The 26,126-nt window shown below is 36.6% G+C and overlaps 1 protein-coding gene across 1 annotated transcript in view; it reads left to right on the plus strand.

The window, feature by feature from the left end:
• The window catches only part of PLBD1 (phospholipase B domain containing 1), a 56,712-nt gene that overhangs the window by 19,483 nt on the left and 11,103 nt on the right, over window positions 1-26,126 (plus strand). Inside the window, exons 3-6 of the mRNA XM_063115710.1 lie at window positions 2,043-2,126; window positions 3,594-3,732; window positions 8,159-8,299; window positions 8,757-8,901. Coding sequence (XP_062971780.1) covers window positions 2,043-2,126; window positions 3,594-3,732; window positions 8,159-8,299; window positions 8,757-8,901 — 509 coding nt within the window. The remainder of the gene's footprint in view (window positions 1-2,042; window positions 2,127-3,593; window positions 3,733-8,158; window positions 8,300-8,756; window positions 8,902-26,126) is intronic.

A 26,126-nucleotide genomic window follows, 5' to 3' on the forward strand; every position in this document is an offset into this window, starting at 1 on the left:
AGAATGAAAGAGCTGGTATGAGACATGGAAGTTAGATTGAGAAACTTCTCCATAGGTCTATTAGGAGTCCCAGAAAAAGAGACTGCAGGGAATTGCAAGTAAGCAGTAATTAACAGAGTAATAGCTAAGAATTTATCAAAATTGAAAAAGGACATGTCCTTAGTTGGAAACAGCCTATTAAGTTACTACAATGCAGTGGATGAAACTTCAGAAAATTGAGGATAGTGAGAATAATCTTAAAAGCTATCAGAAAAGGAAGACATTGACTACAAAGGAATCTAGACAGCATACTTCTGATCACCAACAACAGAGTCAGAAGATATCAGGGTGATATCTTAAAAGTACTAATGGAAAATATCTAACTAGAATTTTATAATTATTTAAGTTTTCCAAGAGTAAGGGCAAAAGAAGGATATGTTCAGATATATAATTAAAACAATTTACCACCCACAGACTTGTATTATAGTATTAAAGGATATACTTTAGCAAGAATAACAAGAGGGAATGTTTAGGATAAAGGAGAAATAGTTAATACAAGAAACAAATTAATAAAATTTGATTGTAGAAGTTAAAAAAAATTCTTTAAATAAAAATTTTTTAATTAGCTAAATTTTTGAACAATTACGTGGTGGGGAATGTCAATGGGTAGTTAAAACTTGCTGAAATATGCTTCATGTTTGGAGGAAGAGAGGAATATAAAATTCATTTAGACTTTAGAATAAACACAGAATTACCAATGTTTTTTTAAATGATCATTAAAAGAGTAGAAATGCATTCTATAGTTTTTAAATTAGCAGAAGTAAAAACAAAAGATAAAAGAAGGGTTATCTGAGAAATAAAATCATAAAGAGGGTACAAAGAAAGGGATGGTAAATGGAAAACAGAAAAGATTATAGAAATAAATCCAAGAATATTAAAATCACAATAAACTTAAAGGGGTTATTTTCTTCAATTAAAAATATTTACCGTATGGCACACGAGACACTTTTAATGTTTTAAAATAAAGAATCCCAAATACCCTATAATCCTTCGGGGAATGAAAATTAAATGGAGAAATTATTTAAAAGTCATCAAATTGTTGAAAATTGAAAAATATGACAACACCAAGTGTTGATGAGGGTGTGGAGGAAGAAGTCTAACATATAGTGGGTAGGAATGTAAATTGGTACAATCACTATGGAGAACAACTTGGGAATATCTAGTAACTTTACAGATATATAGAATATTCAGCCCAGCAATTTTTTGTGTGTGTACGTGTGTGTGTGTGTGTTTCTGTGTATCCTGGAAGAACATGCAAATGTGTAAAAAGAGCCATATACAACAATGTTTAAAGTTGCAGTATGGTAGTGAAAAATTAAAAACCAGTTAATGCATTTATGAATTGTTATATAGATATACCATGGAATACTATCAACAATTGAAAAGAATAAATTTAAGCAGCAGATGATATAGATATTTTTTTTAAAAATCATATTAATAGTAATAAATAAATTAGAGTGGTAGGTCAATATGTTCTTATTTATATTTTGTTCTGAAACTTTATAAATAATACTATACATTATATATGGTTAAATAGATATGTGGTGATGTATAAAAACATGCATGGGAATAATAAACCAGATTTAAGTTTGTAGTTACCTCTGGGGAAAAGGGAGGGTAATTCAGGCTTCAACTCTGTATAATGTTTTGTTTTATTTTTTAAAATATGTGAGATAAATATGGCAAAAGATAGAGCCAGCCCATGGCTCACTTGGGAGAGTGCGGTGCTGACAATACCAAGTCATCTTTTAAAATATTTATATATATGGCAAAAGATAATGATTTGATAAACTGGGTGGTGGAGACTTGTGTGCTTGATATATTTTGTGCTTTTCTGTATATTGGAAATGTTTCTTAATTTTAAATTGTTCATTTAGAAAAAAATAGTAGGAAAAATTTGCAATAGGGGATGTCCTAGTTAGCCGAAAGACTGGGTAATTTGCTATGGTGGAGAAATCCAAGAAGTAAAATAGAAATGTAACAGTTTTCATCTATCATTTCAGACACATGTATGACCACTTCACAAACCTCTACCCACAGCTGATCAAGAAACCTTCCATTGTGGATAAAGTGCAGGATTTTATAGAGTATGTATAACAGCTTTCCTCTTCTCATTGTTATTAAGGCTGCAGAGCCTGAATTTGTAATTTCTAACAGTAATTTTTCTTTTGCCAATTTCTTTTTCTATCTCTTTAGCAGAACTCTATAGTTGTTCTTGCAGTAGGGTATATATAGCATTCTTTGGTAATGGCATAAAAACGGGTTGCAGACAGTTTGTCCTCTAGTTTTTGGCTTTTACAAAAAGTTCAGGTTGAATGTCACATTACTAATTGCTAACACAACTAGAGGAAGACACAGTGTAAAGCAGGCCAAGTCCCTGGATCCCTTCCACATGGGGCCCTTCTCCTTCTTGCAGGGATCCCTTCTCCTCAGTCTCTAAGATGTTTCCTTTTCATGGGCCTGGTGACTGACCCTAGATGGGGTGTTAGCTAATATCTGCAGTCGAAATTCTTAATACCCTCTGATAATATTTCCATTTTAATAAAGTTTTTTGAAGAATAAAATTTTAAATTTGTTTAAATTTGCAGGATGACAAGAGATTAATTGGGGGACAGGAAGGCTCCTGGTTTGGCTCTCCAAATCACACACTAAGCAATATCTTCATGAAATGCTGAAACTTCTAAGAGCATCAGTTAAAAGCCATTGGACTAGGGCCGGCCCGTGGCTCACTTGGGAGAGTTTGGTGCTGATAACACCAAGGCCATAGGTTCGGATCCCTATATAGGGATGGCCGGTTCGCTCACTTGGGTGAGCGTGGTGCTGACAACACTAGGTCAGGGTTAAGATCCCCTTACAGGTCATCTTTAAAAAAGAAAAAAAGCCATTGGTCTATATCCCATGATCTAGAGATAGCCAGAACAAATCAGAAATAGCTTTCAGTATACAAAGTTCTATCAAATCATTCCCATAACTGAAATAAGACAGACAGAGTGAAAGTACTATAAAAAATAAGACTTTATTGCTAAGCATACTAAGACAGAGCTGTTGAGGCAGTTATTAACAACTGGAATGAAATGAACCATAAGCTATGAAAATGATCTGTGAGAGAAATATAAACATATATAAACCACCTTTTCTTTAGAAGTTTCTTTTCCTGTTAATTTAACTTTACCACTTCTACGTACTAAAGCAAAGTTAATCAACTTCTCTTTATTGACTTAATGAGACATTATGATTTTATGAGAAACGCAGTTGGATGGTCTGTCCTTGATTTTCTTAGGTCTCAGTATCACAGGTAGGTAAATATCACACGTGTGTTTTGGTTCCAGACAGCACAGAAGAAGCTATATAAGAAGAGTCGTAGTTCTTGGGAGAAACTAAAAATCACTTAGGATTTGACCTGAAATCCTTTGAGTGACTGGAATGTTACAGGATCTAGAATTTAGATTATACTAACATAAGTGTCTGACTATATAATCTCTACAGGCCTTGTTTGATTTAGCTTTGGATGAGCAACCATTAAGACCTCTAGACAAATCTAATTTCTCTTCCAGGAAGCAAGATCAGTGGACCCGGAAAAACATCAAACAATACAAGGATGACCCATTTTGGAGACATACGGGCTATGTTGTGGCACAAATGGATGGCCTATATGTAGGAGCAGTGAAGAGGGCTAAATTAGAAGGGACAAAGGTAAGGTTTTTAAGAAACTGCTTAGAATTTATAGAGTAGGACAAGAATATTGAAAATTGCCTTTAAAATAACATTCCAATTTAGAAGCAGATTAAATTAGGATTAGAGTATAAATTCCTTGCACTGTCATATCTATCATACTGCAGCACCTAACTTACTCTGGCACAAAATTCAGGCGCAATACATGAAGAAAACAACTTGTTTCTATGTTTTTTCAATATTTTAATGCTTTTTTTTTTGTCAGCTGGCTAGTACGGGGATCCAAACCCATGACCTTGGTGTTATAAGGCTGTGCTCTAACCAACTGAGCTAACCACCAGCCCTCAATCTTCTATGATACTGTGCCCAGGAGCAGGTTTAAAAGGCTCATATGAATACATTCATATCAAGCTTTTTAACTAACCAGATAAAGCTAGTGTTTTAAACTGTATGCTCATTAAGACAAAATATCTAAGTGTATAAGTTCTGTGTTTCCCATACTTCACAACATTCACATAAACACACACACAAACCCAAACACATCATAATTTTGGTGGGAAGCTGTACTGAATCGGTGAGACTTCCAAGGTACTATTTGCTATACTTCTAAAAATTATGGATACTTTGTTTTCTGGGATATATATATATATATATATTCACACACATACACACACATATACTGGGTAAAATACACAAAAAGTTCACAGAAAAGTAATGCACACTTCTTAATCATATGAGCTCAGCCTTGCTCAGAAGATTAGAAGTACGTATTAAAACCATACTGACCAATCTGGCAAAAATTCCAAAGTGTGAAAGCATACTCTGTTGGCAAGACTATGGGAAAACAAGCACTCCCTTAAAACACTGGTGGGAATGAAAAATGTCCACTATGGACAGGAATTTTGGCATTCTGTACCAAAATCATGTTCTCATTTACCCTTTGACCCAAGCCATCCCACTTTTAGTATTATCACTAATGTACACTGGCAAGAACACAATATGGCATATGTACAAGTTTATTCATTGCAGATAATTGATAACAGCAAAAGACAGAAAATAGCCAAACACATAAAGGACTGGCTACATAAATGATGTAGGTGTAAACAGAAATGAGGTAGATCTCCATATACTGTTACGGAGTGACCTTTGGGATTTGTTCTTAAGTGTAAAAAAGTGAGGTGAAGAACAGTGTGTAATGGACACTACCTTTTACATAAGAGAGGGAAATAAAGATTGGTAGATAATGATATAGATAGATAGATAGATTTGCTTATCTTTTCAACAAGTAATAACAACAGAATGAAATCCTTAAACTAAAAAATAAATAATTACCTATAAAAGAAGGACAGAAAGAGAGTGGACAGGAATGAAAGATACATTTCTCTGACTTTATAGGTTTGACTATTGAGCCACGTAAATGCTGTTCATAATTATAAAATATAAGTCACATTTTATATTTTATATTATTTATTTTACATTATTATATAATTATTTTATATTATTTTATACATATTTTATACTATATTTATACTATATTATATACTATATATATATTTATATATATATTTATTTATATATTATATATATATATTTATACTATATTATAAATATTTTATACATATTTTATATTATTATATAATTACAAAGAAGAAAAGCAATCCCTAAAAATCAAAAACAAATTGACCAAGATATATCAAACTGTGTAACAAGTTGATGGCTTAACCACACAGAGAGCAATTATTTCAAGTGACATTAAACTAGTTACTGCCAGGTATCCTGAGTGAGATAAATCCTGAGGAGAAGAAACACCACACAAACAAAAATCCCTTAAACCATATGTAGTAATCTCACTTTAGTAATAATATTGATATTGTTATTTTGAAATTTGATAGAAAGAGAGAGTTGGATGGATAGATAAATATTGTAAAATAAAGCAAATAATTATGTTAGATGTCAGGAATTTTAGCACAGGAAAAACCAATAAGGTTAAGACTCTCTGGTTTTTAAACTTGAAATATGGGTAGGAAATCATTATTTTTAGCTTCCCTAAAATTTACATATTTCGTTGCTTTGAAGTAATAAGAACTCAGTAGCATTAATCATTCCTGATGAGAATATAACTTAGGGCAGGAAACAATGTCTTAAAATACAAAAGCAGTAACCATAAAGAAAAAGATTGATAAATTCAGCTAATTAAATGAAGAATTACTTTTATAAAAAGACAATATATAAAAAGTGAAAAGATAAGCTATAAACCAAGAGAAGATACTTACAATATATTTAACTAACAAAGGATTTGTGTCTATAATACATACAGAACATCAACAAATAAATTATAGAAACAGAAAATATCCGATAGAAAAATGGGCACACAATGGAATACCATATAGCAATAAAAATGAATGAACTATTTTCCATCAACACTAATGTCAGAAAAATAATACTGAGAAAAATGAGTCATGAAAGATTGCACACTATATGACTCTATTTGTACAAATTCAAAAACAGGCATATTTCTAAAAGTATATTCTTTAAGGATTCAAATATAGATAATAAAATAATAGAGACGCCAGTAATGAGTAACAAAATTTAGCATAGTGGTTACTGCTGGTAGGAAAAGAGGGAGGTGATGTTGGAGACTTCTAAGGCACTGCTTCTAAGGCACTTCTATTTCTGAACTGTGGGGTGAGTACATAGTTTATTTTTATTATTTTTCCTTTCATATATATGATCATTATATATATCATTCTTAATTTTTTAAATAAAGGCAAGTTACAAAAAAATTGCAACTCATATGGGAAACAAACATAATCTCCCTAATATTTAAAAAGCTTCTGAAAGTTAACAGAGGGCTGGTCAGTTAGCAAGGGTTTGGATCCCTGTACCGGCCAGCCACCAGAAAAAAAAAAAAAAAAAAAAAAATTTAATAGAAAAAAGGAATAACCTAGTCGAAAAATAAAGCATATAAACAGTTTACAAAAAACAAACCCAATGGTTTTTAAAGATATATATACTCAGCATTACTCATAAATAAAGAAATGCAAATATAAATTACAATGGGATACTGTTTTTCACCTTCAGATTGGAAATGTTTGATATGTTGTTGAGGCTGGAAGGGTATAACTGAAACAACTCCTGAGGACACTTTGGCAATGTCTATGAAAATCAAAATCACTTCTAGAAATTTATCTTACACGCAGACTCACACACATATGAAATGATGTGTCCAAGATTAAGTATTGTAGCATTGTTTATAAGATTAGAAATCACCTGAAAGTTCATCCACAAAATGCTTGTTAAAAATATTATAGTGCATCCATTCATTACTGCTAAATAGAATAAAGGAAGATTTTTACATCTAATATAGATAGAGCTCCAAGGTAGTAAGTGAAATATATTGAGAAAAAATAAACTGAGGTGAAAAGAGAAAAAAAAAAATCGAGGTGAAAAGCAGTGCGTATAATACACTACCATTTGTGTAAAAAAAAAAAAAATTGTATTTATAAGACATTTAAAAAACTCTGGAGATATACATGAGAAACTAGTAAAAATGGTAAACTGGAGACAGGGTGGGACCTGAGCAAGTGGAGGAGAGAAGACTTTTCACTATAGGCCTTATTATAATTTTTTAAATCTTGAATAATGAATGCATAATATTCAAAAACAAAACAAAGAGAATGTTTATATAAATAAAAATTGGACTTGTTTTTTTACTTTTGCTTTTGTTTTGGTTTTGGTTAAAATGTCATCTGTGTTTGTCTTCCCACCACCTCTACCTAAAAACCAATTTGTACATGCCTAGCCCCAGACTACTCCAGTGGATTGAATCTTGCTGGAGCAGTGCTCTCTAGTTAGATCAAAGTTCATATCCAAGTGTAATCGGATCATTGTTTCAGGGTTAATGCTGTCCTGTTAGCCTTATATTAAGCACACAATCAAAATCAAAATCATCTCAGTTGAGTGTTTTTGCTGCAAAGCAGTAGTTCTCATCTAGGGGTGATTTCCCCCCCAGAGGACATTTGGCAATGTCTGGAGACATTCTTGGTTGTCAAAACTGGGAGATTGCTGCTGATACCTAGGAGGTAGAGGTCAGGAATGCTGCTAAACATCTTACAATGCCCAACCCCCCAAAGAATTACCCAGCCCAAAATATCAATAGTGCCAAGGCTAAGAAACCCTGCTATAGAGGAATGCAGACAGAAAGCTCTGTTTGTTTTATTCTGTAAAGAGCCACTCCCAAAATCTGTGGATATCAAAACATGCTGAAGCATCTCTTCTAAACTATAAAGCCGTAAAAATTATTTTATAAGCTACAGTAAAGTCTGGTACATCTGTTACATTAGAGACCCTTTCCAAGGGAATAATTGAATGGATCCCTAACAAGAGAAAAAATAGAAAATGACATCTGTCACAATCAGTGCTAAGTTGCAGCTTTGTCCTTCCCCAGCCCATGACCATGTTCCACATTCAGTTCCTGAATGCCATTGGAGATCTGTTGGATGTGATTCCCTCACTGTCTCCCACAAAAAACACCAGCCTGAATGTTTTTAGGAGATGGGAGATGGGACATTGCTCTGCTCTTATTAAGGTAAGGCACTCGCATCAGCTCTTCTCTTTTTCCTTGTTCTAGTCCACACAGACTTTTTTTCTATGTCACCCAAGTATAGTTACATTCCATCAGCCCTGGCTACAGCTATGTATTATCAGCCTGAGGATTCCTCTATGTAGAAGTTAAAAATTGGAGGGAGGGAACTTTGACAGGGAACTGGAAGTACATGATGTTACCTCTGTTTCTTCCAACATCCCTCTCATGCTGGGTGCACCTGCCTCTCCCACCTTCCAGAATCTTTTATTTTGGATGTTAGAAGGACATATTTTATTCTGTGCACACTAAAGGTTAATGTTGGACTCCTTGGCCATATTTTCCAGTAATAAATATGGTAGTAAACACTTACCAAATTGATACAATCCCTGTATTCCTACAGTTAAAATTGCACTCCATTATCTAAATACCTCTGCATCATTCATTATGACTCTGGCTGTAGGTCCTTCCTGGATTTGAGAACATCTTTTTTGCTCACTCAAGCTGGTACACGTACGCAGCCATGCTCAGGATATATAAACACTGGGACTTCAACATCAAAGACAAAGACACCAGCAGTAGTCGCCTCTCTTTCAGCAGTTACCCAGGTAAATAAATAGAGACATCTGAGTACTTTGAGTACTATTTTAGGATAAAAACTTGGTGATCCTGAGTTAACTGGAGTGAGAGAAGAAATGTTTAGTGGTTAGTAAACATTAATGAATATTCTGATTTTTAGAGGTTTTTTTAAAAAAGAAATATAGCATTAATACTTTTATTTAATAGAATGACGTAAACTAGGTTAATAGATTTGCCAAGTAGAAGACACTTAGTAAATGTAAATGGATACATTTAAATTCACTTCAACAAATTCCAGTTGAGTATTTGTTAGGTACAAGTGGAAAGCAACAGATCTTGCACTCAGTATCTCCTTGAAGGCCTGGACTCTGTTTCTCTTATTCATTGCAGCATCCACAGCACTTAACCTAGTGTGTGGCACCTAGTACTTAATACATTTTTGCTGAATTAATGGGTAGGTGGATGCGTAAGCTTATAAACCTTACACTATAGTCAGGACAAGATAAGTACAATACGGATAAGAATAATAACATTACTGGACATTGTATATGCTACAAAAGAAGTGCAACAAATGGTGTAAGTATTCCAAAGAAGAAGGATTCACACCTGACTGTTGGGGAAAGGGAAGAGTGGTTGACATTTGCGGTGGACCATGAAGGGTGGCTAGAATTTGAACAGGTAGAGATGGATGATAGGTCAGTCTGTAGAGCAGGCGTTCCAAACTCCTGTGCTAAAGGAGACAGGCAGGTGATATAAATGAATGAAGGGGCCTGGTATAAGAAAAACAGAAAGTGAAACAATTGTATTCAACACATGACCCTTTGAAAGGGGGCAACTGCCAAGCTCCTAGGGACCATTCTCACGCAGGAATGTAGACAGAAATATGGATTTAAAAACAAAAGCCACTCTGTGAGCCCAGCAGCGCATGTCTGCTAGCTGGAATTGCCCCTCAGTTACAGGTCTGCAACCTTGTCAGGAAACACCATGAGCAAAGACGAGGGAAATGCTACGAAACATCTAAGGGCACAACATGGATGTGATGTGGGCAATTTCGACCTTTAATTGCAAATCTCAAACTTATAGGGTAGTTAAACCAACCACCTCTCATATCATATCAAGAATTCTGACCAGTGGCATAACCCAATGTTCTTCTGTCCTTGTGACCTGATCCTTCCTTTGAGGCCATTTCCATTTCATTTTTGTGTTAGTTTGCTGAATTGTTTTAGCACTGAGGGCAACTGGACACTCCTCCTTCCGTTAGACTGTGCTTTTATTCTTTTTTGTTCCATGAGACTGACATTTAAGGACAAGAGACTGACACCAGTCAAATAGTCTTACTCCTATTTGTGATAAAATGCAGTGTTCAGATGCTACCTGCACTGCTTTGAAATCTCTAGAACACGGTGTTCTTCAATAGTCTTAGCAGTCCTGGAGCCCAGAGATAGTGAATCGGTAGGATACAGGTTTTCCTATGAAACTTATGACCCTGCTAACATTTGCATCTGTATCCTTCAAGAATAGATATGTAGGGCCAAGCCCGTGGCGCACTCGGGAGAGTGCGGCGCTGGGAGCGCAGCGACGTTCCCTCCGCGAGTTCGGATCCTATATAGGACTGGCCGGTGCACTCACTGGCTGAGTGCCGGTCACGAAAAAGACAAAAAAAAAAAAAAAAAAAAAAGAATAGATATGTAGGTAGACAACATAGATAATATATAGCAATTGAAACTGTGAGAGTAAAAGACATTGTTATACCTCAAGGTGTTTTTATGGGAGCCAGTGAAACAATGTGATTCCTGTGTTCTCTGTCCGGACAGCTTTGCTCTCAAGAGCAAACTGGAAAAACACGCAGAGTCTTATTTATACTACACAGTGTTTGATTAAGGGATCAGCACATTGGATTCATTGTGGAATGATGCTTTGCCATGAAGTTCATGCCATGTGAACTGTTGAGCCCAGAACAAAGCTGGGTGGTTTGTTTTTCTTTGCTGGAGTGTCATGGTAGATGGAGTGAGTTAGGACTGTGGTGTTATTTCTGTATCAAATGGGGAAAGACCTGGAGGCTTTTCCTGATCTGGGCATGGGTATTAATAATTCCTCAGTCAGTAGTTAATAATAATGGACTGTGTTTTTGAAACTTGCTAAGAGAGTAGATCTTAAGTATTCTCACCACACACACAAAAAGGTGATGCATGTGTTAATTAGCTTGGTTGGGGTAATCATTTTCACAATGTATACACACATCCAAACATCACATTGTTAACCGTGAAAATATACAATTTTTATTTGTCAATTATACATCAACAAAGCTGAAAAAAAAGATGAATGTGAAGTTAGGAATTAAGCAAATGACTTGTGTTAAAATAGCAGTTGTGTATTTATATTAAAATTAAATAAAGGCAATACAAATATAAAAAACCAAAACAAAACAAAGGAATATCTGAGTCAGAACCTACAGGTCAAATCATGAAAGATTTTCACTTGACTGGTTAGCTCAGTTGGTGAGAGGGTAGAGCTGGTAGCTCTGAGGTCCAAGGTTCGATTCCTATACTGGCCAGCTGAAAACGAACAAACAAGCAAATGAAACAGTCATGACTTGGCTGAGGTACATATTAAAGGTGATGATAACTGGGATGGTACAGCTGCCATCAGACTAAAGATATACAGATAATTCTGAAGATTTCATATGCACCTAACCGTGCTTTACAAAATACATCATGGCCCTCCCACCAGATTTTTTGAAGTGACCGTCAAGATAATTGCCATGAAAAACACTAAAGCTTCAAGACACAAGGACATTTTTTGAGCTTTCGAAGGCAGAGCTTGGACATCTGCTAAACCATTCCTTGACATATGAAGTCTGACTGCTTTATTTGGTGAGGCTTATTTTTCTCATCTGTAAAATGAGGCTAATATAATGCTTCATAAAGTTGTAAACATTATATAATTTATTTATTCATCACAATTTTCTGTTCAATTGTTGTATGAGGCAAAGGATTTACAATGGAGAGCAGGACAGACACAATCCCTACTCTCATAAAATTCGCATCTCAATGAGAAATGGAGACAAAAAATAAATGCCAATAAAATGTGGTTTGTGCAATAACAGAAAACATTAGTCTGGGAATGTTGAGATAGCTTCAAAGAGAAAGTCAAGTTTAAGTCAAGGCACAGAAGACAAGATAATTTAGCCAGGCCAATGGGCATAAGGTGGTGGTAGAATGTTCCATGTGGACCGAACAGTAAGTAGGCAAGAGAAGTGTGGAGAAGGCCATAGAGGGGAACAGAAGATCAATACAAGACCATTAAAATGGCAAGTGGAAGTGAAATGAATAGGTTTTCATTTTGGAATTATCTGGCCCATAATAAGGGAAGGAGGACAGAAGAAGCTGCCAACAGAACGTTTGGAAGGCTGATGCAATAATTCAGGTGACTCTGGTCACCATAATGTTTTGCAAATGGGCAATCCATCCTCAAAAAGAAAACAAAAGTCAAATCACAACTTTCCGTGTGCTTCTGTTGTCCTAGCAGCATCCTTGCCAGAATCCTGGAGGAATAATTACCTAATGAGAGTAAGAACTGATAATTACCTAATAAGAATTTTGGGCACTCCCAAAATTGTGCTCCAGCAGAGAAGAACAGAAGAAACAACAGGAATCCTTCACACTACATTCATCAATATTACATCGAGTACACCCAAACTTACCAAAACCTACCTCACACTTGCCGCTCACCAGAGCCTCAGTTAACTCCATAAAAATAGAGGTGGTTATATGTCAAGGAAAACAGATTAATTTCTCTTAGTCTGGAAAAAATTTAAGGTGACTCGATTGCTTAACAGGTTTGGTCTTTTCTAGTCTGTTCTAAAAAACAGTAAAATTTCTCTCACGCTTGGGGAAATTTTTAACCTCAAGAAGCTAACACGCACTGCCCTGAGAAAGTCAAAAATACACCGAAGTATGGCAGGTGCTGATAACCTCAGCACCACCCTCAGATCTGGGCAAGAGAACCCCCTAACCCCACCCCAGCTTTGAAATGCCTTTCTCAAAATTGTCTATGTCCCCTTCCATCACCCCTAGGCCAGCCAGGCTGGCAGTATTGGGGCATCCTGGCGCTGACCTGCATGCCTTGTGTGTCCAGTTTAGAAAGCTCCTTTCTAGAAAAATTCTAGATTCCATTCCAGTGCCCGTGACCAGCCAGGGTGGCAGAGCCATCCAGGTCAGCTTCTTCGAGCCCAGAAAGGGACCCATGTGGGTTTTTGTCCCTTGTCTCCCTTTCTGGGAGCTCTTCCCCTCTACCCCTGCCCACACGTGGACTCAACAAGATGCCAGAGGAGCTCTGGGACTCCTCCAGTGGTGAGGTCCTGGTGAGCAGATCCCTTCAGCTGGCCCAAGCAGTATATTTTTTGCAAGATGGTGCATGATTTAGTTGTCAGAATGGTGGTAACATGATGATTTTGGTGACTTTTATGTCAGACAGAGCATGTGACAGGGCTCTAGTCTACCTAAAGTCACCTCTTGCCCCTGGGCTTCAGCATGTACGGGCTCTCTCCTGTCCTCACTGCAGTGCCACCTCTCTTCTACAGCACCTGCAGGCAGCAGGGGAGATGACAAGCAAACTTTACTCCATGAGCTCTACTGCTATCCCCCTGTTGTGGCCACCTCACCCCTGCAGGCTCTGCACTAGGTTTTAGGCAGTCCTCTAGGGGGCCTGGCCCCTCCAAGACCTTTTGAGAACCCTCTCCACAGTACAAACGGGGCTTTGCAACAGATCTCTTGCTTCCGGTTGATGAGGCTATTTCCTACTCTCGCGTGTCAGTCTTAAGCTGGCTGGATTTTCTTTTTGTGACTGGGACAGCTCTTATGGCTCTGCTCACAGGCTTCTCACCTATCCTGCCCACTGGTGGCAGTGGGTGGAAGGTGGGGGAGCAGTACCATGGAAAGAGATCGCATTCTAGGAAGGCAGTAACTGCAGCCTAAAGAGGCTAAGAGAAGACACTGTAGGAAAATACGTTGATCTACGTTTACACTGTGAAACTCTGAATGTAACTTTAGTGGCCAGAAAACAGATTTTTTTTTTTTCTTACCACTCTGGGTAAGACTTGCATTTGTGATCATCATTAACAAAGCACCCCCATAAGGGTCTTTGAGAGAGTCATTAGATGCCAGTATTTACAGGTGTTGCCGAGTCATTAAGTAAATGGAGTTAGCGAACCACAGAGGCAAGGAGATCTATGTTGTTATAGTACAAACAGGTTCCCAAGAGTCATGGCTTTGTAGTAATTATAGTATTATTGCTACCTTTTTCTCATGGCAGGATATAGGAAATTAACCAGGCACAATGCATTTGATAATAAAAAATACAAAGAGATGGTGCCTGGACACTGTAAAGAATATTCATGTGCACTTATTGGACAATAGACAAATACGTAAGTAACTTTCTCTGTCCATTATTCTAAATCTTCATTGATAAGTTAGTGAACCTCACATGGGCTCATGAATTTTGTAATATACTTTTTTAATCAAATTATTTATATAGTCAGGGGCCCTGAAAAAAAATTCTTGCCTGAGTCTCCAGAAATCTTAAGGGAGGTGGCCCTGGATAACCTTGTTCTAGAAGCTTTCTATCCCTAACAAGAAGGGTTTTGAATAGCCATGATCTGTTTTGCATAACAACCAGTAAGGCTAAGAAGATAAAAGCCCTGCACTCCCCAGCCAAGAACCTAGGAAGTAAGACAGAGAGAGAAATCGCATTGGAAATGACAGTACTGTAAAGGTAGTCAATACCACTGCATGAAGACCTCAGCACCAAGGTCTGCTGATTTCAATGGCACCGAATCTTTCAATCAATTCAGAGGAAATTGACATGTTAACAACACTGTCTCCCAGTCCCTGAATATAATATATTTCTCTGTTTATTTAGGTCCTGTTTAATTTAGCAATGTCTTGTGGTTTTCAGTATACAGGTCTTACACACCTTTAATTAAATTGATTCCTAATAATTTTTGATTCTACTGTAATCAGAATTGATTTTTTATGCCTTTTTCCAATTGTTCATTGCTTGACTATATGGACCAGTTATCCATTGCTACATTACAAATAACCCTAAAAATTAGTGGCTTAAAACAACAATAATCATTTAACATCTCATGGTTTCTGTGGGTCAGGAATTTAGATAGGGCACAGTGAGGATGGTTTGTCTTTTCTATACCATGTCTGGGGTTTTAGCTAGAAGACTCAAAGACTGAGGGGCTGAAATCTCTGATAGCTTACCAGAAGCTGGAGAATGCACTTCCAAGGTGACTCACTTACGTAGCTGGCAAGGTGATATGGGCAAATTGCCTCCTGTCTTCTTGGGCCTGTCCTCAGAACTGCTTGAGTACCCTCATGACAAGGTGCCTGGCTTCCCCCAGATCAAGTGATACAAAAGAACAAAAGAGAAATATGCCTATTGTGACCTCACCTTAGAAGTCAGATACTATTATTTCCACCCCATTCTATTCATTAGAAGCAAGATGTTATGACCAGCCCACATTCGAGGAAAGGGAATTTGGATCCACCTTTTAAAGAGTGTCAAAGAATGTATGAAAATTTTAAAACCATCATGCTGCATTAAGTTTTTTGTGTGTGTATAATTAACCTGAGACCATTCTAAATTCATTTATTAGTTCTAATAGCTTTTTTGTAGATTCCTTGGGATTTTTTTATATGCACAATCATGCCGTCTCAAAGTAAAGCCAGTTTTACTTCCTCCTTCCCTGGCATGTCTGTTTTCTTAGGATTGCATGGGGTAAGACCTCCAGAATAATGCAGACTAAAGTGGTGAGCATGGGAATCCTGGCCTATTTCCCGATTTTAGGTGAAAAGTATTTAGTCTTTCACCACTAAGTATGATGTAAGCCGTGGGTTTTCTGTAGATGCCCTTTATGATGGAAAGGAAAGTTCTTTCTCTTACTATTTTTATCAATAAGTGGGTATTGCATTTTGCCAAATTCTTTCTCAGCGTCTACTGAAAGGATCATATGATTTTTCTTTTTTATTAACATGATGAGTTATGTTGATTGATTTTCAGATGTTAAACCAATTTCACAATCCTGGGTTAACTCTCACTTAGTCATGATATATTTATTTATTTAATTTATTTTTTACTCAATTTACTAGTATTTTGTCAAGGATTTTTTCATCTATGTTCATGAGAGACATTGATCTGTAATTTCTTTTCCTTAAGATGGTTTTGGTATGAGAGTAAGCTATTTTTATATTTTGAATTTGGAACTATTTCTTCCTCCTAAGTTTTCTGAAAGAGTTTGTATAAGACTGGTATTTTTTTTCTTTCTTAAAATGTTTAATAGAATTTACCAGTTGAGCTATCTGGACATGGAGTTTTTGGTTTTTTGCTTTTTCTTTCTTTCTTTCTTTCTTTCTTTCTTTTTTTTTTTTTTTTTTAGTGAATTCAAGTATATTCTGAATTGGCAAAGTTTTATAATTTTTTTTATGTTTAGATTAAAAAAATTTTTTTTATTTGGAACATAGTTGATTGTACATATCTGTGAAGTACAGCATTAAGTATCAGTACCTGTGTGCAATATGTGATGCTCAAATCAAGATAATTAGTATACTCAACATTATACAATGAAATCAGTTTCATGGACCTTCACCAATTCTTCCTTTCCCCTCCTTCCCCTCCCCTTTCCCACTTATGCTAACTTCGATTCTGTTCTCTTCTTTTGAAAGTTCAGCATATTATTTTGATTGTTGTATCTTTTTAAAAATTTATTTTGGACATGGAGTTTTATTTTTTGAAAAGTTCTTCATTTGAAATTGAATTTCTTTTATTTATACAGGACTATTCCAGTTTTCTAATTCTTCTTGAGTCAGTTTTGAAAATTTTCATCTTTCAAGGAAATTGTCCATTTCTTCTAAGTTATCGTGTTATTGACATGAAGTTATTTGCAATATTTTTCTTAACCTCTTAATGTCTGTAGGATCTGTAGTTAAGTCCCCTTTGTTATTCACAATGTTATGTTTCGTAGCCAGAACTGTATTAATTTTATTAGTATTTTTCAAGAGCCAGATTTTGATTTCATTGATTTGTTTTCCATTGCTTGTTCATTTTCTTTTTTGTTAATTTCTATTTTTACTGTTATTATTTTCTTTCTTCTACTTAGCTTGTTTCTAATTTGTACTTTTTTTCTCATTTCTTAAGGTAGCAGCTTAGATAATTGATTTTGATCTTTCTCTTAGAAGCAAATAAAACTATGATTTCCCACTAAGCACTCCTTTTGGTGGATCTGTCAAATTTTCATATGCTTTGTTTTCATTTTCATTCAATTTAGAATATTTTCTAATCTAACATGATTTTTTGATCCATAGTTTATTTGGAAGTGTATGGTCTAATTTCCAAAACTCTGGAGATTTTTCAGATCTCTTTCTGTCATTGTTTCCTAATTTAATTCTGTTTTCTAATTAATTCCATTGGATCAGAGGGCATACTCTATATAATTTCAAAATTTTTGACTTTATTGAAATCTGTTTTATGGCACATCATGGGTCTATCTCAGTGCATGTTCCGTATGCAGTAGTAAAGAATGTGAATTCTGATATTTCTGGGTGTAGTGTTCTGTACATGTCAATCAGGTCAAGTTAATTGATTGTGTGATTCAAATCTTCTGTATTCCTATTGATTTTCTGTATACTTGCTCTATCAATTACTGAAAGAGGAATATTTACACCTCCCACTATAATTGTTAATTCGTGTACTTATTTTATTTCTGGAAGTTTTGCTTTGTGTATTTTGCTGCTCTGTCATTCAGCACATATTTATAAGTACTATATATTCCTATTATATTGACCCTTTTATCATTATGAAATGTCTTTTATGTCTCTAGAACAGCTCCTTGTCTTATTTATATTTTCTGATATTAATGTAGTCACTCTAGCTTTCTTATGCTTACTGTTTGCATCTTGTACTTTATCTCTTCATTTATTTTCAAACTGTGTTTTTGTGTTTAATGTATGTCTCTTATAGACAGCAAAAGGATTTTTGCTTTTTTGTTTTTTCTTTAATCAAGCTTGATAATCTGTGACTTTTCATGGGAGTGTTTGATCCATTCACATTTAATGTAAATATTTATATGAGGGTACTTCAAAAAGTTCATATAAAAATACAACTAAAGGATAATACAAATCTTTCCATGAACTTTTTGAAGACCCCCTCACGTATTTGGATTTATGTCTGCCATTTTGCTATTTAGTGTATTTCTTCTGTTTTGCTTTTCTGTTCCTCCTTTCCTGTCTTCTTTTGTGTTAAACTTTTTTTTTTTGGCTGCTTGCCAGTTTGGGGATCTGAACTCTTGACCTTGGTATTATAACATCATGCTACAGCCAACTGAGCTAACCAGCCAGCCTTGTGTTAAACATTTTAACACAAGTATCCTAACAATATATATCCCCAGTTGGCTTTCTAGCTATATTTCTTTGCATTTTTTAAAAAATGCTTGCTCTAGGGATCATAATATGCATCTTTAACTCATCACAATTTACATAAAATTAATATTTAATTATGTCTGGTAAAAAAATAGAAACTTTGCAATTGTAATAGGCCCATTTATTACCTCTCATTTTTTGTGCTATTGTTGTCATATATATGTTACATTCTATGTATGTTACAAACCCACCATTATGATGTTATTTTTAATTTAAACACATTGTCTTTTAAAGAAATTAAGACAAGAAAATGTGTGTATATGTATGTGTGTGTATGAAGTAAACTGTTAAATTATATCATTTTCTGCTCTAACTTTTTTTTTCTTCATTTAGATTTTTATCTTTGTCTTTATGATGTGCTAGCTCTGGTTTTTCTCTGTGTTTATTCTCCTTAGGGTTTGTTGAGCTTATAGGATCTGTAAATTAATGTTTTTCATTAAATTTAAGGATTTTCCAGCAGTTATAGCTTTACATATTTTTTCTATCCCCTTTCTTTTTCCTTTCCCTCTGGGACTTCAATTGCTTATCTGCTAAAGATTTTTGCACAAATCTTCAGTGCTTTGTTCATGTTTCTTTGGCCTTTTTAGATCTGTCTGCAAGTTTTCTGATTCTTTCTTTTGCCATCTCAAATTAACTGTTGAATCACACAGTGAATTTTTTATTTTACTTATTGTACATATAAGGTCTAAAATTTCCATTTCTAGGTCAAGGGTTTGGAGGTTTGGATCACTGCACTGGCCAGTCACCAAAAATGAATTAATTAAATAACAAATTAATTAATTTAATTTCCATTTTTTACTTTCTCTAGTTTCCACTTCTCTGTTGAGATTCCTGCTCTGGTAACTCTTAATACTGCATTTTCTTTATTTGAACTGTTTGGTTTTTGTCTGCTAGCTACAATATCTAGACCTACTTGGAGACAGTTTCTAGTGACTTTTTTTTAAAGTGTGAATCATACTTTCCTGTTTCCTTTAATGTCTAGTAATTGTTAGTTGAAATTTGGACATTAAAAATAGTGCACCATAGTGATTCTGAAATTCGGTTTTTTGAGAATTATTGTTTTTTCTTTAATAGCAGGCAGTTACATTGCTTGTACTGAAACTCCAAAATATGTCTTCCTTGCAGTGTGCAGCAGCCAAAGTCTTTGCTCAGCATGTTTTACCTCCAACTGCTCCTTCAACCTGGCCTTCTGGAGGTTGCTTCTGCATTTGCATAGTTTAGCAGTCACTGAAGGATTTGGGCAGAGTTTATACTCATATTTTAGAGCTAACCCTCTTTGTGACTACCTTGCTTCCCAGGTTTCCTCTAAATTTCTATTCGCTCTTTCAGCTCTGACTTTTCCCCTCTGACAGTCTGGGCAATCTGAGCTATATATGAGCTGGGAAATACTCTCAGCAGATGTTGCAGCAAACTTGCATATCTCATCAGGAACAATTCTGTTTTATAAGGGAAAATTCCTCACTTTTTTCTCTTTTTACCCTGGGTTCTGTGGCATCTCCCACACCCATGCATGGTTAGTGATCAATCAGGGAATTGGGCTGAGTTTATATCCAGATTTTCTGTACTTCTGTAGTTCTCTTGCTTCCACAATTTCCCTCTTAAATTCCCAGCTGTTCTGCAACACTTTACTTTGACGTCTGCCATGTCAAGTCAGTATGGCTGTAGTTTTCCACAGCCAGATCTGGGAGTGGGAGATGTATTAATTTGCTAAGGCTGCCGTAACAAAGTACCATGGATCAGGTGGCCTAAACAGCAGAAATTTTATTATGTCACAGTTCTGGAAGCTGGAAGTCCAAGATCAAATTGTTGGCAGGTTTGGTTTATCCTGAGGCCTTGCAGAGGCTTGCTTTGGTTTATCATTGCCTTACAGATGGCCACCTTCTCACTACGTCCTCACACGGCTTCTCCTCTGTGTGCATATCCCTGGCATTTCTTCCTCCTTTTATAAGGATATCTGTCATATTGGATTAGAGCTCATCCATATGACCTCAGTTAACCTTAATTACCTCTTTAAAGGCCCTATTCCAAATACAGTCACATTCTAAAGAACTGGGGGTTAAGATTTCAACATATGAAACTTGGGAGAACACAATTCAGTCCATAACAGAGGGTTAGAAGTGCATTTAGGCAAAGAAACCTCATACTCATTCTTGACCAATGCTGTACTCATGTTCAGTTTCTCCCTGCCTTTGGTCATTTTATAGTACCTTTAAATAGTTGTTTTAAATAATTTTATACAGTTTTTACAATTGTTATCTGTGGAAGAAATAACTCAATTTCATCACACTGCCATTATCAGAATACTCACCCTTGGTATGAGCGCTTTTATTGCCAGTTAATACACATTACCCAGGTGCTTTCTGCATTAACAGAAAGTAGCACAAGTGCCCCTCTTAGAAACCTCCACTGACCTTCAGGCCGAGTAAGCGGTCTGTCCTTCGAGCTTCCCAGGCACCCTGTGCAGAATTGCTTCAGGGCCCATGTTCCGTATTCATGTCTGTGTCCCCAGGATCAGCACAGAGCCTTTTGAACACTGTCAACATTGAATAAATATTTATGGAATGAAGGAAGCAGAAAAGGAGGATAAGAAGGAAGGAAAAAAGAAGAATGGGAGGAAAAATGAAAAGGAAGGAGATAAGCAGACAGATTTTGGGTGACCCACTCTGATGTGGGCATGGTGGGAGCTGCAAGGGAGAAAGGGGCAATACAGTGGGGCGTGAGGGGCAGGGTGCTGAAGAGATCACAGTTTCTATTGTAACCTCATTGCCTTCTACTTGTACGACCCTCCCTTTTAAACCCTTGATTTGAAAACAGGAGTGCAAGTATTTAGGAATTATTAGCAAGGGATTGCAGATGCAAACCTATGTGTTCAGCACATGAATATCTTGAAACTACTCCTTTGTAGCCATCTGATGATAAATGGCATGAATAGGACCTGACTAGTTGTATGAGAATTAGGCATCACTCAAGTTCAAAATAAGTTACTATAGACTTGTTTGTGCTCAACCTATTATCAAATAAAAAGAAAAGGAAAGCTCCTAATATTCATTTAGTCCCTGCTATGTGCCTGGTTCTGTGCCTGTCACTATGCTAAACATTTGGTATGTATTGTCATTTAATTTTCATTAAAACCTAACAAGGAGGGTATCTTATCTGCATTTTTCAAATAAACAGGCTCAGAGAAGTTAAATAGATCACACAAATAGGTCTGTGTCACACAATCCAGTGACTGAGGACTGGTTTCAAACACATTTTATCTGACTATAAATATCCATATCTTTTTCAGAAATGGTTCACTTTGTATTTTTATTAAATTGTTAAAACTTAAAAGAGCAATGAATTCAAAGGGCCTCCTAACATGCCAGGTGGGTGGAGCTCTTGCGTGGGAACAAAAGCTGGAACCTATTCAAAGTGTTTTAATTGAGGATTCCAGTAATGATTCCCATGAGGCTGAGGCTTTACTCTTAATTGTCTCTAAGCACAGCTCTCTGGAATGCACTTGGAATGTTTCACCAAGCATGTGTGTGTTCCTACTTTGCAATGCGTCCAAGTATCCCGTCACCTCCTCCACAAACATACATACCTCTAAATGGTCCTCAGATTTTCCTGTGGAGTTTGCTGAAAATGCAAATACCAAAGTGCCATCTGTAGAAATTTTTATTCTGTTGATGTGGGCTGGGGCATTTCTGATAAGCACCCTAATGATTCTAGCATACTGGGTCCATAGCCGTCTTTGAGACTATGGCAGCCCTCGTGGTCTAGGAAGCAAAATCCTTTCTCACCCTTCTTTTCTTTGAAATACATGTACTTGAGAGTAGGTGCATACAAAGATAAAAGAATAGGCTCAAAGCCTCAGGAAAATTTAGTCAACTCTTCATAGTCCAGAATGTAATTACTTCCATGAGTTATAAAATTGCCTATTTAATAAATGTGTGTTGTAAACATTTTTAATGTACTATAATTACTTTTATAATTCCATGTTACCTCTTAGATATTAGATGCTTTGGTGATGAAGCTGAGATATATGCAAACAATCTACAAGTTAGTACATATCAAAATTTAAGTCCTTCATTTTAAAAAAATAGAACTAGGGCACATATTCCTAAGGATTACAGATAGCTGATGTAACACTTAGTTTCTGTCTCCTTAAGTACAGCTATGCGTATTTAACCGTGCTGATATGTTCTGAGAAATGCATCATTAGGTGATATCTTGTTTTGTGTGAACATCACGGAGCGTAGTCACACAAACCTAGATGGTACAGCCTAATGCACACCTAGGCTATAGGATATAGCCCATGGCTCCTACCTGAATGACTTGAATGACGTGTTGCCCTACGACTTTAAGATGGCTACAATGTCACAAGGCGATAGGAATTTTTCAGCTCCATTATAATCTTATGAGCTCACTGTCATACATGCAGTTGGTCATTAACTGAAACGTCATTATGTGGACTGCGACTGTACCTTTTGTTCTTTATCTCCCCTTTGACACCGTCCAAGACATCAGGATACTGTCTTTTCAAAAATCCCACCATATTTTCCATACTTTTCTTGATTATCTGGTTGTAAGGTGATCTCTCCCGATTCCACCCTGTCTCAACATGCAACTCCCCATGACTCTTCTTAATTGGTACTAATGTGTCTGTTCCATTGTGTATGTTGAGTAAGTGTTGTTGCCATTGGCATAACTACTGTTCCCATCACATCTGGCATGTGTTATAGTGGAAAAGGCATGTGCTGAGCGTCAGTCTTAGATTTAATCCTGAGGATCCTGTTTATTAGCTTTAAATAGTGTAAATGGTTCCTCTAAGCTCCTTTTGTGAAAATCCAATGATAGCATCCATCCTTCTACAGCAAGGCATCCAGTGTGGGGTAGACGCACAGTAAATATCAGTCGCTGCCGCCTTTTCTTTCTCCCTTAGATTTCACAGTCAGTTACTGAACACCTACTATGTGTCAAGCCCTTTTCTTGGCGTTCAAGTAAACAAGCACCAGTAAACAAGACAGAAAAAGCCCCTTCCCTGGCACAGCTTACATGCTACGAAGTAGATTAAAAAAGTAAATAAAGAAATAATGTAATCTAAACTAAGTAAGATAATTTATTATTGAAGAAAAACAAATTTCCTTTTGATGTGGATGATTACAGAATGTTTGTTACATTCAAACCTACCTTCTTTATATTTATTCTCTGTAACCTTTAAGAGACTTACTAATTCCTTTACGTAGACACTGGGATATTCAGACTCCACGGTAAGGGCCTGAATTCTCCACTGACCACGTTCCTGCTACAGGATTAGGCAGAAATATACTCGATAAATACTTAGTTGATTGAAGAATAATCACTGGAAGGAGAAGTAGAAATTGATTAGTGTCAGTCAGGATCTTGGAAGGCAGGGAAGCAAATAAATGCCATTGTGGAAGATGGGAAGGCTAAGTCCATTGTGGAGTAGGTGAAAAAAACGGCTGTAGGATTTTGTGTCCTCAGTTAGCAGGGAGCCCATAGGCTTCTTCTTGAAGTGAACAAGCAGAATATTTTCCCGCTGCAGACAGTAACCTTGGAGCAGAGGTTTTGATGGAGATTCCAGGGAAAGCAGAGGGGCAGGGAGGGTGCCTGGGCGTGAGCCTTTGCAAAAAGCTTCTGAGGGAATTCTGGTACAGTCTCTGGGCTAGGAACCACTGCACAGTGTTTGACATGTGGTGGGTGTTTAATAAACATTCGTTGACTATCAGACTGGCTTAAAAAAATCAGACAGCTCAGGGAGGGTTGGTGCTTTCCATAAGTCTGAGGAATGATACTGTCCCTCCTCAGCAGTGGGAAGAAGCTGAGCAGAGGCCAGGAACCGTGCACAGTTGTTACTTTGTTGCTACTGCTGTTGTTGTTTTGGTGGCTGGCTGGTTCCGGGATCACCCCTTGACCTTGATGTTGCAAGGTGGTGCTCTAACCAACCGAGCTAACCACCCAGCCCCTGTTGTTTTTTTCTTTTAAAAGAAAGTAAAGAAAAGAGAGTTCCCAAAGTGTCACATCCGTTTGTGTTAAAATCAAATCTCAGCAAGACAGTTCAAAGCAAACATACTGTATAATTGAATTACTACTATTGTGTCAGTTAGCTATGGCTGCATTAAAAAAAAAAAAATCCCCAAAACCTTTTGGCCAAAAGCAATGTGTGGTTATTACTGCTTTTGAGTCCATAGGTGAGCTAAGTGGTTCTTTCTAGACATCTCATCTGGGCACCTTCATGCATCCATGGTGACTGTGAGTTGGGTGGGCATCTCTGCTAACCTTGGATGAACTCTCTCACACATTTGGGGTTGCTGAAATGACTGGGTCCTCCTTAACATGGTCTCTCATCTTAGAGGCCAGGCTAGACTGGGCTTGTTAACAAGGCAGTTGACAGGGTTACAAGAGTGAGCAGAAGTGAACAAGGTCTTTTGAGGTCTAAACTCAGACTGGCACATTCTGTTAGCTGAAGTAAGTTCCAAATCCAGATTTAAGAGGTGAGGAAACAGTCAACATTTCTTGATGGGAGATGCTGCGAAGTCACACTGCAGAGAATATGCATAGAGGGAGGGTGAAGAAATGCAACACAGCTATTTTTACAGTCATGAACCCTAAGTCTGACCCTAAATTGTATATTATTTATGTCCTTGGTCGACACTGATACTGAAGGAAGGAAGGAGTGTGCTTGGTTTTCATCCTTTGGACTTTGGTGCAGCTAATGCATAAAGTGTGCAAATGGGCACATTATAAACGTACTTAGGATAATAAGGGTAAACTTTACTGGGCTGTGCTAAGCAGTAGGTCTAAATGGCATCTGAGAGTAATATTAGCTGTGTACGTTTGTGATTCAAGTGTTTTTTTTTTTTTTTTAAGTCTTGATATATAATTTATTAACCAAAGAGTTACTTTTTATTTCTTAATTAAATTCAGCAAGAAGCTTACCATGAAATGTTATTTGCAGGCAGGTTTTCATAAAACACAGGAATAAGTGTTTCACTTTCTGTTGATCTCAAATAGCCTACCTTCCAAATCTGCTAATGATGGGTGAGAGCGAGAATATACTTTTTTACATAGTCAAAAGAACATTTGTTCTCTTATAAGCCAGGGTGACTTTTTTTCCCCTCTCTGGACCTTTATACTAAACTCTAAACTGTAGAATTAGCCTCCTCAACTCTAGTTTTTGCAAGCCAATTCATCTTTTCTATTGTAGAACTTTGGGTGGCCTATATTTTTCCATCTTCCAGTCCCTTTAATGAATGACTCTTAAATGAAAGACTACTCCTTAAACATTAGTGTTAGTCACTCACTCACACATAGTAAAGAACGCCTGCCCTCTTGTGTCCAGAGAGGCTGCTGCAGTAAAGAGTGAATTAACACACGTACCATGCCAGAAATACAGCATTCTATTCTGTAGAGAGGCTGCTCAAGGCGGCCAACTACGGTTGTACAGTTTGAGCACTGCCAAATGACCCCAGCCCAAGAGATAAATGAATGGCCAAGGAAAGGTCCCACACTCTGTTTGTCAAGCTACATACCCTGTGTCCAGGCTGTGTCTTCCAGAGGTTACCCATTAAAATTTCATTCAAGGGTGCCACTACGCCTATGACCTCCTGGAGTGTGCAGTTTTTGCTGGTTTACATAAACCTCTATATAGCCTCATGAAGGCTCATTAAGAGTTAGACACTCCTCTCATCATGTAACCTTCTTCCTCAGAAATTTTCAGAAATTAAGACTAGATGTTTGGAGTTGAATGACATCATTTAGTTCCAGGT

Source organism: Cynocephalus volans, chromosome 12, assembly GCF_027409185.1.
Source record: "Cynocephalus volans isolate mCynVol1 chromosome 12, mCynVol1.pri, whole genome shotgun sequence".
NCBI classification, from domain to species: Eukaryota; Metazoa; Chordata; class Mammalia; order Dermoptera; family Cynocephalidae; genus Cynocephalus; species Cynocephalus volans.